This window comes from Mytilus trossulus, unplaced genomic scaffold, assembly GCF_036588685.1.
Source record: "Mytilus trossulus isolate FHL-02 unplaced genomic scaffold, PNRI_Mtr1.1.1.hap1 h1tg000070l__unscaffolded, whole genome shotgun sequence".
Taxonomy (NCBI): Eukaryota; Metazoa; Mollusca; class Bivalvia; order Mytilida; family Mytilidae; genus Mytilus; species Mytilus trossulus.
Window position 1 is genome coordinate 3,872,134 of NW_026963294.1, and position 17,732 is coordinate 3,889,865.

General features: G+C 35.6%; 1 protein-coding gene across 1 annotated transcript; it reads left to right on the plus strand.

The window, feature by feature from the left end:
• Window positions 1-14,798: 14,798 nt before the first annotated feature.
• Window positions 14,799-16,178, plus strand: LOC134699546 (uncharacterized). The gene has a single exon (XM_063561139.1). It carries the CDS (start codon window positions 14,799-14,801, stop codon window positions 16,176-16,178), a length of 1,380 nt encoding a protein of 459 aa, XP_063417209.1.
• The last annotated feature ends 1,554 nt before the right edge of the window (window positions 16,179-17,732 follow it).

Genomic DNA, 17,732 nt, shown 5'->3' on the forward strand with positions numbered 1-17,732 from the left:
TTTTCAGGGGCGGATCCAACCATTTTAAAAAGTGGGGTTCCCAACCCAGGATAAAGGAGGGTTTCAACCACATGTCCCAATTCAAATGCATTGATTGTCAAAACAAAAGGGGGGGGGGGGGTTCCAACCCCTGGAACCCCTCCCCCTGGATCTGTCAATGTTTTTGGTCACCCCTTTCAACCTCAAAACATGCCTAAACATAATTTCCTGGTTTGTGAATTAATTTTTGATTAGAGTTCAAACTTTTTTCTCAAGAACTAAGCAAAAAATCCATTTTGAAAAGTTGTTTTTTAAAAGTAATAACTGTGCATGGTCTTGTGAATTATTCCCTAAAGGCTTGTTTACGAGCAATATTTTGAAGCTTTTAATTGTCCATGAAATTGTAGTATAAAGAATAGTAAAGACATCTATTACATACAAACAATTAAACACTCTATTATACCAATATGGTATAAAGATAATGTATAGTGAAGAGAAACTTAAGTTATAATTAAAGAATATTAGAAAAAAAAATTACTTCTTTACTTACATAAGTTTCGAAACCTCAATATTTAAAGGATATAACTCGATCTCCAAAATAAATTACCTTACTGTACATGTAATCGAAATCACTTGTATAGTATTATATAAGTATTACCTCTTAACATTGCTAAATGACCAGTTAAAGTTTTTAAAAATACATCTATATCATATATACAGTTTGAAATTCTTGTTATTTCTTATACATTTTTTCTTGATCATGTAAATCATTACACATTATATATCTATCCATACTTTACTTATGAAAGACTTTACTTTCCCGCCATAAATATGAATTTTGAATTTATTTGTCCCTGTTATAATATATATATTTAAACAAGAACAGTAACCTGCATTGTTATGATTGTAAATGTATCGTCAATATTTCCATTCTGATATGTCTGTGGAATACCTTATTAGAAATAAGGAAATGTTGATACTTTTAATATACAATGTATATACAGGTAGCAAACTGTTTTATTTTTTATGCCCACAATATTTTCCTGATCTGTGAAATTTAAATTGCTTCATATGTTTTATAAAGATGCAGATCCAGAACTTTTAAAGAGGGGGAGGGAAACAAGGCAACCTTTGGAGTGAAACATGTATAAAGTCTATGTAGAAAAGATGATGTGGTATGATTGCCAATGTGACAACTCTCCACAAGAGACCAAATGACAAATATATAAACAACTATATGTCACTGTATGGCCTTCAACAATGAGCAAAGGCCATATCACATAGTCTGCTATACAAGGCCTGGAATTGACAAGTGTAAAACAATTCAAACAAGGAAACTAACAGCCTTATTAATGTACGAAAATTAGAACGAAAAACAAATATGTAACACATAAACAAACAACCAATGAATTACAGGCTCTTGACTTTGGACAGGCACATACAAACAGAATGTGGCGGGGTTAAACATGTTAGCGGGATCCTAAACCTCCCCAAAAAAAAATGTATAAATGACCAAGGACACATAAGATCAGTTAAAAAATTATTAAAGGGAACATATTAAACACAAAGGTGAAGGATAAATGGAAGGAGCATACTCAAAGCGCATCATCAACGATACGAAATCTTAAATTTAAATTCGATTTTTGCTTGAAAATTCTCGGAATTGAAACTTCTGTCCGAAATATGTTTTGCATCATCCCTATGGCCCCTTATATAAAGGAAGATTCTGTTTGCCACAAAGGAAAACACACTTGCATATAGATTTCAAAACAGTTCTGTTTGCTTTTATCAGTTCATTCGTGGCTTTATCAATAAATGTTTGAATATCAGTAGTCCTTTGCTCAATGTTGTCAAGAAAAAGTTGAGCTTTTGCTCTAGCTTCAGTATGACTTTCTTTACATGATTTCTCATCACAGCCGAAATGATCGTTAAGTCCTGTACTTGCATGTGCCATATCTGTTAGTGGTTTGCATGATAATGTTCCCAAACTATCAACCCCAAACAGAGCACAGTATATGCAGTAAGCTCCTTCTTGTGAAGGTGATGTAGTGTAATTGCCCCTTAGTTCTAGGGGTTTCCCCAACCTATCACAAGGGTACTGGTACATCACGGAGGGATCCGAAGGGACACATGACATGACGTAACAGTTGGGTACTTCCAGCCTCTTCCTCGAGTACATCTCTCTGACCACGGAACGAGCAAGGCAATGCGCCTGATATCTGGGGCTAACCGAGGTTAGCTGGGACTGACACCTTGTAGGAAGGTAGGGGCACTCTTACACTAAGCATAGCTTGTATCAACCCCTCGGGTAACCATAGAGCTCAGCGAGACAGGCCAAATAACACTTTACTGGTAGTTTAAAATTTTGGTCCTGCAGGGGATTGGACGCCATTTTGGCATCACTCCAAAATTTTGAGTGCCTTCAGTCAAATCTAAAAATAAGTTTTTTGTCTAAGGGAGACAAACCAGGTCCGATGGTATACTTTCTAGTTGAAAGTCAGTAGAAATACATCGTTTTTGCATAGTTTTTGGGCTGAGGAAAAACTTTTTGAAAAGTTTGCTTTAGTGATAGCGAGGTCACGTCAGCGGCGAGATTTGGTCGCCATCTTGGATTCTGTTTACAGATGTAAACAAACGGATGTAAACAAACACAAGAGCAGTTTGCTTTTATAGTGTTCCGTGTATATTTATTTTTGACTTGAGTTTTTATTGAATAAAAAATTATTGTTGATCCGTGTATATATATAATTTTGTGAATTATATTGAATTAAGTCAAATAAATTTTTATAACTTTGTAAAGTACAAAGTCACTATGCAGGGGTACATGATCAATATTAACACCTGTCCTAAGGTAATACTTACCTGCATACCTGGCATAGGGGAGGCCATAGCAGGAAGGATCATGGATATTAGGGCAAAAGGTATCCACATTGATAGAGATGTTTTATTCCAAATTCCACACTTGAGAGTGACAGAAGGTATTCTGGGTATAATTGATTTTTCACGAAGACCAAGAGCTGAGCTCAGGGAAGCTGTCCGTGACGGAGCCTGTTCTGTGAGTATGTTGCCTCCAAAGCCTGATCATGTGATTGTTGATATGGAGCCAGAGGAGTATCCTTGTTCAAGTTTTAAGGATACAGGTACTCAAGATGAGGTAGAATCATCTTGCTCAGAGGATGGAGCCTGCTCCAGTCTTGAATGGGACAAACATCGCCTGGAACAAATACAAAGTCGTTCTGAACATTTAACTATGTTAGAGCAGTTACATTGTGAACCATCACAGGAGAGCCTTTCTTCAGAGAGTTTGAACTCAGACCTGAGTGTTTGTAGCAATGAGTATCATACTCAACCACCAAGGATCAACATGGTTGCACACCCTCAACCAGACAGTCAACAGGACGGTGATGTCCCATATGACAGAATGTTCATACCGCTTAGCCAGAACTGGCATATTCAAAACCCTGTAGTCGATCAACAGGAAGATTGCAACCATCAACAAGAGGTGCAACAGACTCCGCCTAGATATAATAGCTCTGATTATGACCAACAACCAAGGTTCTTACATACACCTACATCTGACCATGTTCACTTTTCACCAAGTGTACAACATGAGTACCACTATGTCGACCAATATCAACATGGCTTCAATAGTCTTCACCGACTGGAAGTCAACAAGATTCAACAAAGAGTGCAAATGCAACATAAAGTACAATGCCTACAACAACGGCTAGACCAGCTTCAACAAGGGGTCATTAACTATGCATAGCCTGTGCAGCAACAACATCTAGCTGCAGCGCCGGCTTCTATACCTCTACAGCAGCTACAACAACAGGTTAGTTAAGTTGTTCATCAACAACCAAATTATCCAGAACCAAGGTTTCAACCACCAAGTTCTGTACCAGAAGTTCAACAACATAAGATGATTGGTCACCCAACTTCTATGTATCAACCACCAAGTTCTGTACCAGAAGTTCAACAACATAAGATGATTGGTCACCCAACTTCTATGTATCAACCTCCTAGAGATGAACCACCGCCACAAGCACCAACAAATTTAACGCCTTACAACCATCAATACATACCTGGTTTAACGTACCCAAGTTTGGGTCAGTCACAACCATTACACGTGCCTCAGTTACCTATACCTGGCACACAGCAGCAACTTCCACCATCAGGAGCACCTCAGCTGCATTACAACCAACCTTCAGGAAGACAGAAGGAATATAATAGTGATTACAATGGGAGACAAGAAAGAAGTGATCCTAGACATAAATATATAGGTGATTCTGACATGTCAAAAGTTTCAGCATACCGCCAGTCCAGAACGAAGCGAAGGTCAGAACCTGAGTACAACAGACCTCATAAGAATCAACAGCGTGATTTCTCACCTTTAAGAAGTGTAAGGAGTTTTCCATTACACCGTAGTCGTTCAAGTCCTAGAAGGTATAGAATGTCTAGTGACTCCCGATCAGAATCTGACACAGATGGTCAAAGTTCTGAAAGCAGTCAGGAAAGTAGACAAAAGGAGAAAATAGAGAAAAGACAATTTCTGTCCTCGATCCCGAAAACGCTCAGCTATAATGGGAAGGACAACTGGAAAGCCTTTTATACCAAGTTTTCTAGTTATGCTAAAATGGCCGAGTGGACAGATAAACAAAAAAGGGAACAGCTCTGCTGGTGCCTAGATGATGCAGCCAGTGAGTATTACACCTTAATCCTAGAAAATAACAAAACAGCAAGTTTTTCTGATATTGTATCCAATATGAATAAGAGATTTGGTCATCAAGATTTGCCAGAAACCTCACAGGTTCAGTTCCAGACAAGTGCCCAAGGAGAAAAGGAGACCTTGGAGGAGTGGTCGGAAAGAGTGTTGACTCTCGCCACTAGAGCCTATAGCAGATACAGTGAACAACTAATGACTGAACAGGCAATCATGAGGTTTTGTCAGGGTGGTAATGATACAGTTGCTGGAACAGAAGCTTGTATCTCTAAACCAAAGTCCATGGATGCAGCCTTGGATATGATTAGATGGTGTCAGCACACTAGGAAGGCTGTCAGTGCCATTCAGAAAACTAGCAAGGAGTCTCTTTCAGTGAAGTCAGTTAACTCACCAGTAGTTCTTGGTGTAGGTAGCACCAAGTCTAGTATGGATAATCGTCTCTCTCGCATAGAAGAACATATAAAGAAAATGATGTCAACAGTAACCAGTTTGGTTCAGGAACAATCAGCCAAACATGGAACCAGTCCTAGTTCTAGGTCACCTAATCAAGACAACATGTATTCTGATTATTCGCCTACTCGTAATTATGGTCGAGGGCGAGGGAATAACTCTGGCGACAGGAGATATACCAGACAGGGTTATTATAATAATGAATGCTTTAACTGTCACCAGCAAGGTCATTATATCAAAGACTGTCCAGAGCTTTATGTACAAGAAACAGGGAGACAGTCAGTACAGAAAGAGCCAACATCTCAACAAGTATCTTTTGATGAGAATAACAAAGACGATTTTCATGAATCTGAAGGAGTAGTATCAGGAATCAGTACAGTGAGATCACTAGGATCAGCCAAACTCTTTAGAGTTGAAGTATATATTGCAAGAAAGAAAGTACTGGCTCTAGTTGATTCAGGTTCTGAAGTAACTATTCTTAAGGACACAATTTTTGACACTTTGGAGCCTAAGCCCTATGTTATCAGGGAGACTACCATGCATGGTGCTGGTACCAACATGACAATGCCATGCAGGCTTTCTAGTCCTATAAAGTTTAAGATTGGAGATATACAGTTCAATCAACAACTGTATGTAGCTCCAGTTTCATGTGATATGATACTGGGATGTGATTTTATCCTGCATAATAGAGTTGTCATGAATATAAGAGAACTAACATTAACTGTACAGAATGGGAACATGCCACTAATACTAGGAGATGGAAATATAACTCATGAACCTAATGTCAACGTTGTTCATGGAAAGAACACTTCAGATTCATCGTCAGATGAGAAACCCAGAACAGAAGGGTCAACACAAAGGTTCCCAGCCAGCAATGCTGAATTTCATCTTGAAACAGTCATTCCACAAGTAGAGTCTAACCTAGCCATGAGGGCCTCAACATCTACACAGGGATCTGAGCCTGATCAATGTAGAGACAATAGGGTTGACAAGGTAGAATCAAGAGAGAGCCTTGAGTTTTATACTTGTCCCAAAAGTGGAAAAAGGGAGAGGACTTGTGTTCAAAGTCGAACAGACCGTAAATGTCCTGTAAAGAACTGCCCAGTAGTGGTAGATAGAAGAGACGTAAAACGTCATTGTTTTGAAGAACATCTTTCTGAAATCTTTCAGACCTATCATTCCAAAAGACTGATGGGGGACAGACGATTTCACCAACATAGAGCTTATGTGGTTATGCTCCTAGCAAAATGGTTAACCAGGCAGGAAACAGTGACTGCCAAAGACTTGGTGAATTTCCTCAATGAGAAGTCTTTTGTACCCCGTTCTACACATGTTTCAGGGATACAAATGCAAGTCCATCGTACTGTTTGTAAAGAGATGGGATGGACAGACTATTTCAGATATAGCTTGCGACCGATAAACAGCCCTGCCTGTTTACTCAACTGGAGAGTCCTTACTTCAGTTCTAAACTTTTTAAGCCCTGAACAACAAGATATGGTAGCCGAAGGATTTAGCTACAATCCTAGAAATCCTCCTGAACCTGAGGAACTTGCTGAGATGAATGCCAGTTTCTGGCCAGTGTTTGTTAACAAAGCTCAAGATGAGTCAGCAATCCCTCAAAAAGAAGGGGAGGAAGACAATGTTCAGTCTGAACAAGAAGGACGTACCATAGTAATGGACGAAATAGAAGAAATTCACTATGAGAGTGAAAGTTTGAACACTGAAACATCTAGCAAAAAGAGAAAATTGCAGTCCAATATTGCTGACAATGAAACAAATGCACACCATACTCCAAAGAATGAAACCGCACTTCTCCTAGGACGCCAAGTTTCACAACTAGCTGAATCCCAGGTAGAGCATTCTTCTTCACATCTCAAGTTGAGTCAGAGCCCTCAAGTTCCAACACTTGTGGTTATACAGTATGAAGGTTTGCAGTGTATGGCAAGAGTAAGTTCTATGACGGAACTGTACAAGGTAGTAAAAGACCGATTCCCTGAAAGTGGGAATGTTTCACTGATCTGTGAGGGAACAGCCTTAGAAGATAGTGTATGTTTTGACCTGTTAGGTCACCGTGCTCACATGGAAGTGAGGCGCCTTCAGTAATAAAATTGTAAAAAAAAGAACAGTTTTCCCAGTTTGGGATTTAACGCCTTTGAAATTATGTTGAGTGTGAACCATTTTTGTATTTTCTGTGATTTTTATTAGGTTTTTTTTTTTTTTTTTTTTTGCTTCACACTCTCACATGTTAAGTGTACAAATATGTGGAATAGTTGAAACAGATATATAAGAGTGGTGTCATGACCCTGTTATTATGTAAATTTTGGTGATACTAACTATTAAAGTAGAAAAATAGTTAAATGCATCCTTATATAGAGGCACTATATATGTGGGTTTTTTTTTGACAAGAGTCAAATTATTTATGGTCATGTACATCCTTCCCAGTTTTGGGATTATAGACCTATAGTATTTAGTCGGTTGTAAATTATGTATAAAGATATACATGTACATGTTAGTTAGTTTCATTTGGAAATTCAGGGTGGTATTAATGAACTTGTCATTTAGACATTGAGATAGTTTTATTTTTTGAAGTATGATTTTTGTCAGTTAAGGTCTGAACAGTTGATACATGTATATGTAAGTGAACATTACACAGAGTCAGGGTTTTTAGACGTGTTGAGCACGCAGTTTATTGTCTTGTAATGAGACCCATGTCCAGGACTGTATAAGTTGGAATAGCATATGGCTATGGTCGACCTGGAGTTCGGCTGTTATTTGTCCTGAAGAACCTGTTGAGGTTGGCACCCTGTGGCAACTCTGGTGTGTAAATTGTTGGGAGTTTGGTACTCCATAGATAAGATAGCTGTTCAGAGCTCGATTTTCATATGTTTATTTTTACATGGGTAATTATTTTTTTTTTCCTTGGGGAAAGATTAAGTTTTGTCAATTTTCCCCTTATCCTGGTTTTAGGGGGGTGGATATTTAAGATACCCTGTGTCATGGTTTAATTAGTAAAAGACGTTGCCAGTCTTCCCCTTGGGAGTTTTTTGTAAGATTATACAGTCGTTTTTGTCGGAACTGTAGTTCCTCCTTTTTAAGATGGAGGGGGGTGTAGTGTAATTGCCCCTTAGTTCTAGGGGTTTCCCCAACCTATCACAAGGGTACTGGTACATCACGGAGGGATCCGAAGGGACACATGACATGACGTAACAGTTGGGTACTTCCAGCCTCTTCCTCGAGTACATCTCTCTGACCACGGAACGAGCAAGGCAATGCGCCTGATATCTGGGGCTAGACGAGGTTAGCTGGGACTGACACCTTGTAGGAAGGTAAGGGCACTCTTACACTAAGCATAGCTTGTATCAACCCCTCGGGTAACCATAGAGCTCAGCGAGACAGGCCAAATAACACTTTAGTGAGTACACTAGCCCATAATAGCGATTTAGCCAATTCAGCTGAAACAGTGTTCTTTCCTGCATATTTTTTTTTTATAGGAAAGTTATAGTTTATTCCAGGTTGGAAATGATTTCTTATCAAATTAAATTTCTCTTCGTTTGTTAAGTTACGTGTTGATTGTTTTACTAAACCAATGTCGTTTGTACTTATATGTAAGTCGGGGGTTGATTCTTTAATCTGATCACTTTTATTCGTATCAGTGCTAGGTCCATTTCAAGTCGTTGGTACTTCAGAGGGGGTTGATTTGTGGCGTTACTTGAAGGAAAGAGGTATAATATACAAATATATCATGCTTACAAGGGGTATTTGCAAAAAATACCGGTTGAGAGGTACAAATTTCCAGAGCCGTCTACGTCATTCGCTCCAAATTCAATAATGATGCTTTTTATCCTAAATATTTCATCTGGAACCATATATTTAGAATGACCATGAATTTGTCATATTAGAATAGAAATAAATCATTGAGTTATTTTTAGACATGGTATTCCCCATCTGCCATGGTATTTGCTAGGGTATTTCCCATCTGCCATGGTGTTTGCTAGCAAATACCCCGGCACATGGAATTCCCTAACGAAAAATACCCCGGTAGAGAAAAAAAAATCTCAATATATAGAAATTGGTGAAAAATACCATGTTTCTCATCCAATCAAAATACAGCATTATTACATAAGGTGGAATTAGTTACTAAAAAATTAGAATGAACGAAACTTTTAGACAAACAGATGATGGAACGGGGGTATTCATTCAATATAGAATGTTTATGTGACTTTAAAACTTTAAAATTATTTTTGAATGTTGGCATCACAGTAAAAAAATATTATTGGTCGAGAAAAGTTATTATACAAACTTTAAAAATTTAGATAAACGTAAAAAAAGTAAAAAAAGATCGAGGACTGTCTCTTCATTTTTACACCTTAACATCGAAGAAATCGACCAAGTAGTTAGCGATTGTTGATAACATGTTCATTGTATAAACATACCGGTCAAGGTACATGTATTTAGCCTTAAGGTTAGTAATGACAACTTTATGACTGGTGATTACGATAGAAAAATTGATTTGATCGACGAATTTAATTTTTCAAAATGTTCAAGGTGCACCATTTTTTGGTACATGGTGCACCATTTTTTCAAACCCAGGGGGTGGTCACCGGCACCGGGTGACCACCCCCTGGATCCGCCTCTGTCAGTGGCGGATCCAGAAATTTTCATAAGTGGGGGCCCACTGATTGAGCTAAGAGGGGGCCCCGCTCCAGTCACGCTTCAGTGATTCCCTATATAAGCAACCATTTTTTTTTCCCAAAAAGGGGGGGGGGCGGGCCTCTGGAGTGTGTGTGCGAGCCTCTCAACCCTCCCCTGGACAACGATGTTACATCACAATATAAGGACATATTAAACTAGGATTGAATTATCATATCGACAACATGCAACAAAAATACAAACCAAACAACAGAAAGACGGATACACTGATGAGTATACTTATAAAGCAATTACAACTAGTAAATGTCATATATGTCTGTTTTTCTCATCAAAAGTAAGGAGGGAACGGTCATTTGATATTCTCGAATAACGGGAGGAAAGGTTGGAACTTCTCTATAACATGGGGGATAGGTTGGAACTTCTCTGTATCCTGGGTTGGGAACCCCTTTTTGAAAATTGCAAGATCCGCCCGTGTTACCCCAAATCGATTTAAGTGTATAACTGTACATGTATAGTAATAAAACTTATCGGTAAAATAAACATTTGAAGTGTATCATATCATGTGGTAATGTATAAAGATAAACAGAACTGCACCTAGCTATTACATTTGTACGTAATAAAGTTGCTTTAAGGTAAGGACATTTTAAGGGTTTATAATATACTCATCGTGAGCTAGTAGCTACATTTTGAAACAATATTTAAAAAGCTGTATATTGATCAGAAACCTAACATATTTAGAAAGAAGAAGACGGAAGTATAAAATGTATTTACCAGTTGTGGATCCAGGACTTTCATAAAGGGGGGGGGGGCACTGACACCCTAAGAGGGGACCGCTCCGGTCATGCTTCAGTGACTCCCTATATAGTCAACCAATTGTTTTTCCCAAAAAGGGGGGCCTCCCCCTCTATATCCGTGTCTGTAAACATGTATGTTAGAATTACCGAACCGATAGCCATTTTCTTATTGTAACTGACGAAAGTTCGTCGTTGGACGGATAATTTAAATTACTGAATACACTTCCCGTTGCAAAAAGGGGTATCTAAAACTGCTCGACTATAGTAATAAAAAGTAAAACTGAATTTTGTCTATGCTCTGAGTCCCTGTAGGTCGAAAATTTAATCAAATAAAAAGTGTTAAAAGCTCGAGGTTAAACACTACTTGACAAATATATATGCACGGAAATTGTTGATTTGGATTTTGTAAAATCCCTGATTAAAAACTTGAGGATAGAAATGTTTACGTATTTTTCATGATACAAAAAGACCAATGATATGAAATACATTTGATAAATAAGTAACTAGATTAACTATTTTACAGAGACTATAAATGATAATAGGAGTATATAAACTGAAATTAAGACTACAATTTACTTATTTTTGCATGACGAATATTGTTTTAGTACTTTTTTTTTTGCATCTCCACATTCGGAAGAACTTTATACATACACAAATTTCCTTTTTATTTGATTTGTATTTAACATGACCTAAAGAATGGAGAAAGTAAAAAAACAACTTTTATAAAACATTAGATGTATGTTTCATTATAATACTTTATTTTGATTGGCTAACTACACATCACGTGTTATTCCATAAGCAATTGCGTTACTCAATAAAACTTTTCATTCATGATAGCACGTGGTCCCACAATTAAGTGCAAAGGTGAATAAAATACAAAATTTATAAAATTCGTGTTTGCATGATCATAGCTAAAAAATGTAATTATAAGTATTGAATGCTTCTTTTTGTAACTTTATAGGGTTGTAAAAGCGTTGACCGTGCGCGCATTTTTAGTATGAAGCGCTCCATACAAAATGTACTTCCGTCAACGCTTTTACACCCCAATAAATTTACAAAAAGAGGCATTCAATTCTTAAATGATAAAATACATGTTTAAGGCAGTATCCGACGGATATGACGAAGTAAATAATTCAAGTACATAACATTTTTTTTGTTATTTCCACTCATCTGTTGTCTTTTTGTTTTACTTTATAATAATTACATTAGATGTAAGTTTCATTATAATACGTTATTCTGATTGGCTAACATGTTATTCCGTAAATAATTGCATCAGACAATAACATTTATCATGCATGATGACACGAGGTCCCACAAAAAAGTGCACAGGTGAATTAAATAAAACTGGATAAAAATCGTGTTTTCATGATTTTAGCTAAACAAATGTAATTATAAGTATTGAATACTTCTTTTTGAAACTTTATAGGGTTGTAAAAGCGTTGACCGTGCGTACATTTTTAGAATGAAGCGCTTCCGCGCTTCATACAAAATGTACTTCGGTCAACGCTTTTACCACCCAATAAATTTACAAAAAGAAGCATTCAATTCTTAAATAAATTTGCGGATATGAATGAATTTTATAAGCTGCACTTTAATAATACCACTTATTTGCTTTTATACAATAATTTCAATGTCACGATAAGATGTCATCGTCCTGATATGCATGTAATATTTGCCACTGGATCATTGTGACATAGCTTAAACTAATACATGTCATACTTTTTCCATATGTGTTTTTCTTTTTCATTACGACAACGACTCCAATTGTTGCCTTTGTATTTGACTATAAATTTGATATGATTGGTTTACATGTTTTAATAATAACACTACATGGAAAATTAGTTTCGAACAAGCAAACAAATGAATTTATTCAGTGATTTTGTAAAATCCATGGTCATAATCAGGGATTTTATAAAATAACTAATTAGTTCAGTGATAATACAATTTTTCTGAAGTTTCAAGGATTTTACAAATTCACTGATTTTACAAATTCACTGTAACATATTTAAAGGTTCATCATAACAAATGAACAAAATCAGTCAATATAAAAACAAAATATTTAAAGATTCTACTACTCTGCTTAATTGATATCTTTGACAAGGGATTTATTATGTTTATTCAAAGGATGAATTAGTTTTCACGGATTGTATCTTAATATCAGGATTCAACTTTGTACTTTGTTTTACCTTTTTAAACTCTTTTGCTTCGAGCGTACACAATTTGAATCCTGGTATAACTACTTATAGTAAGATTTCTACCAGTACAGCCAGACTTCCGAACATTAAAAGAACGCGCATTTGTAAAGCATGTTAAGGTTTTAAGTATATTTTTTTCGTAACGAAATCCTTGATTTAATAATTGATCAGTTATGATTAAATTACTTTCCTTGAAAGTAAGTAGAACTCCACAAAAGAAAAAAAATGACACGGACATTAACCATGTTAACAGCAAGACCCCTATATGAAAATTTTAAAACATTTCAAACGATAAAACGATCGGCCTGATTTGTGATCAAAATAATGAAAAGCAAATATGATAAAAAGCAACAAACGACAACCAATGAATTACAGGCGCCTGACTTGTGAAAGAAACATGTAGAATTTGTCTGGGTAAAACTAGTTAATAGACGGTTCCAAATTTTAAACCCTCCCCCAAAATTTAAAAAAAACTCAGTTAAAGGGCTTTAGGATGTTCTTATGTGAGGGTTAGGAATTTTTGTCAGATGATCGGACCCTTCGGTGTTATGGGGAATACCATTGTGCCCATGAAACCAGTTTGTCTTTTCTTTTGGAATTTAATAGCTCGTAAAATTTAGCAGATTCTGTATGTCTATCCTTTTGATTTGAGTCCTAAATGATATTTATATTAGGTAAACGTCTGAGTCAGTCTTTTCCTGCCATTTAAAAGAATGACTTGTTAGCTTGTTTTGTACCCTAAATAATGTTCTTTTGACTGATAGTATCAATTTTGAGTTTTATCTACTTTTCAACAAGTACATCTATAGCGCATTAATTAGATAGGTACAAAGCAGAAACACACACAAACTCAGAGTGGATGCAGACATGGACAGCTAACGAGTTGTTACATATAATTTATATCGTGCAGTGTACATTGCAGACAAATAGTAACTGTCAACCGAATTGAACATACCATATAAAGCAAGTTACTTATATAAAAGACTTTAATAATAGTTTTTTTTCATAATGTTTACCAAAAAATAAAAAAAAAACATTCCTACTAATAGTAGCTCAGAAAGTAATTAGTAGAACGTTTATTTGAAGCTGAAATTAAATTAAATTTGAACGAGCTTTTGTGAAGTTAGGAGTAAAATACATACATGTTGTAACACATTTAGTAGACCCTTAAAATGAGAGAGAAAAAAATATTGAATGGTAGTTTACTCTCAGTGGAGCAAACGGCATTTAAAGATTATACAAGTTTATCATTTTATAATAGATATGGACATTTGACTAAAACGCCAAAAATTGTAATTTAAAGGCTTTTACTTCAATGAATAGTTAATAAACGATTTCGGCTATATTTATAGTTATAAAAAGTAACAGAATTATAATTTAGTACGCCAGACGTGCGTTGCGTCTACATAAGATTCATCAGTGACGCTCATATCAAAATATTTATAAAGCCAAACAAGTACAAAGTTAAAGAGCATTGAGGATCCAAAATTCCAAAAAGTTGTTCCAGATACGGCAAGGATTAACATAGTTGTAGATATTGTGGTCCTTGAACATTTTGATTGTCAAAGTTATAGTTTTAATAGGCATATTTTCATCAAAGCCGATTAAATTTGCCAAACGTTCCTAATCTATTTATTTTTTTTTGAAATTGTTTGCTTGCATTCTGCCCCATGTATGATCAAATTTTTTTTTTTACACGTTAAAGTAATATCAATAATACCAATCAATCGTATTGTCTTTCAGATGGCATCAAACCATCTATGTCAGCCGTGTGAGACGGAAGATACGTTTGTTCTGGCTATAAAATGGTGTACAGAATGCGAGGAAAATTTATGTAAAGAATGTTTCCAGTTCCACAGAAAAGGTAAAGCGACGAAAAATCACCATGTACTTGATATATCTGAAGCCAGTATTTTCCCAACACTGGAAACCCAACATTGTTCAAAGCATAGCGAAATGTTGCTAGATTTATTTTGTGTCGATCACGACTCGTTGTCATGTAGGCAATGCATGACAGAAGATCATAGGACGTGCAGTAAGTTGTTGCCTTTAGATGTCGCAGCAAAACATGTTCATTCATCCGCGTTAGTGAGTGACGTAGTGAAAGACCTTGGACTGTCCGTTGTTTCATTTTGTTCTATTGAAACCGCAATCGGGAAAGCATTGAGAGAAGTAGATGATCAAAATATAGCCTCAAATCAAAGCATCACTACAATAAAAACTCGTTTACAAAACCAACTTGCGAAGTCAGCTTCAGTTCTGAGTCAGGAAATAGATATCATTTGCACAGAACATCGCCTTCGTTTACAAGAACAAGACCATTCATTTACTGAGTCGAAAGCTATGTATACAAAACGCCAACAGGAGTTGGAAAAGGTTCTTAAACATGGGTCTAACAACCAAGTGTTTATTATGGCCCATCAAATGAAAATACTTTTAAGAAAAGAAGAAGCAGCATTTATTAACAACTGTAATAAACTAAATAACATTGAAATACATTTTCCTGAAGACCAACATATATCATCGATTCCATCACTAGACGATATTTCTATTGAAAAAATACCTTTAACGATTATTAAAAAGTTCAGTAATGCTCAAGTAGCAGACAATGTTCGACACAATGATTCAGTCAAAAAATTATATGAGCATTCGTCCATAGCCTATGAAAGCCGTCCATGTATTAGAGGACTGGCTGTCACAAAAGAGAACAATTTACTTATGTGTCATGAAAACGAATCTACAGTATCGAAATGTTCCCAGTATGGAAATATTGAACAATCATGTATAGTAGGCGGTCAAGTTTTTAATATATGTGTCATTGACGAGACAAACACTGCAGTTATAACTTTGCCAAGCAAGAACTTAATGCAGTTTCTAAAATATCTGCCAATGAAAGTAGAAAAAACAGTAAACATTCTTCCAAATTCTTTGGGAATTACATTATATAAAGACAAGTTAGTTGTTGGTGGAAAACAAAGAATACAGTTCTTCACTACAGACGGAAGACCTATAAACATAGTTAATGTTAACCTTGATTCAACAAGTGCAATTTCTTATCTGCACCCATGTGACGACAGAAACCGAATTTACGTGTCATGCGAGTCCTTATATGAAATATCAGACAATGGCAAAAGTGTTATAAAACACAGTGGATCATCCATTCCTCTTTCGCATGGTATAATTACAGACCGTGATGACAACGTTTATGTTGCTTCGAAAAATTCAATTATGAGGCTATCAAGGGAAGGAATCGTTTTGAACGATAATCTCTTAAAAACTAGACTGTTTGGTTACGATGAAATATGGGCTCTAGCATTTAATAGAACATATACACTGATGTATGCCACTACTCGCGATGGTTATGCACTAGAAATCTTTGACTTTAAATAAGAGGATATGCAATGTAATTATAATAAGATGAAGATCTCTGATTTTATTATCCTCTTACATGTATGAGCATACAAGTTTAATTTAGATCAGAACTTCAATAATGAAAATTATTTGGTCAAAAGTGCAGGTATGATCGTTATACTCAATCCATCAACACCATCACAGTTAAATACATTGGGTCCAACATCAAAAAGTCATTAGAACTGAGGACAGGGGACACTGGACTATTTACCGCAATTGAATGATTGAGTGTGTTTATATATTGTAAATTATAGTTATATTGTTTACTTATTTTGTATGTCACTAACTAAATGGTTGAAGTTTATACGGCAATACATATTTGAATTAAAATCTAAACTATCAGTCAATAAAATTTGACGAAGAAAACTTTCATTTAAAACTTTGTTTGTGGTGAGTTTTTTTGCAGTGTTTACATTATGCTATGTTACCCAAGTTATTTGTCAACTACTTGTCATAACGCAAGTAATAATATTAGGGTTAGAAAGCAAATAATATTATTTCATTATTTTAAAAAAAAAGTAAACAACCTATGTGTTAATGTTTAATACCACAGAACATTCTAGTGTGCATTCATAAAAGTCTAGAACATTGAAAGTATATTGTCAGGGTAGGAAAAACTAAGAATAGCACAAACTCAGGTTTAAGACTCTAAATTTGCATTATGTGACTTTTTGTAAAAAAGATTGAAATAATACATTTTTGTAATAGATACTAGAAGATAGATAGATACTTTATTCTCTAAAAACTAAATACATGTTTACAAAGAAACATACAATATAATTAAAGATGCAATAGTTGAGGTAAACAAAAACAGTAAGATATTTTAAAAGTACAATATTATGATTGCATACATGTTTAGTTATATGTATAATTAAAGGTTACACTCAATAGAAAGGATCCGTAAGGTGCTTATGCTATAACATTTACATCGAGGACAAACTTTTTTTTTTATTAATACGCTTAATAAATAACCTCACTTTTCTTAAAACAGACTGGTTTTTTTCTTCATTTAATAGTGAGCAAAATGAAATTATATTTGGACTATTTGAAAATGTTGTAAAATGTATGCAGAAATTCGTCACCTATCTCACTGGAAGTACACAACGAACAAGTCCTTTCACTTTGGGCAATATTTTGCCATCTTCCCTTTACTATAGGTAACCTGCTCTGAATTTACATAATGTAAACAAATGTTGTATTCAAGAATATTCAGGTAGTTCTTAAACTCTAATGTTTTTAAACAGTCTATAGTTAATGCATTTTGGTGATTTTTGTTTTTTTAGAGTACCATGTCTGATTGTAGTATTCAATTAGCCTCATATTTGTCTGATTTTGGAGTTTTGCCGCTTTTCGCTTTTTGACCTGATGCAATGGTGAAGTAACAGTCGAGCAGACCGCTTGAAAGGTAAGTAGTCGTATTTACTTGTTTATATCAATTAGATTTAATAAATAAGGTAGTGCACCGAATGTCGGATACTATCTAGTTTTGAAATACACAATTATCCTTGCTAAAAAGCGTGCAGTTAACGCTAA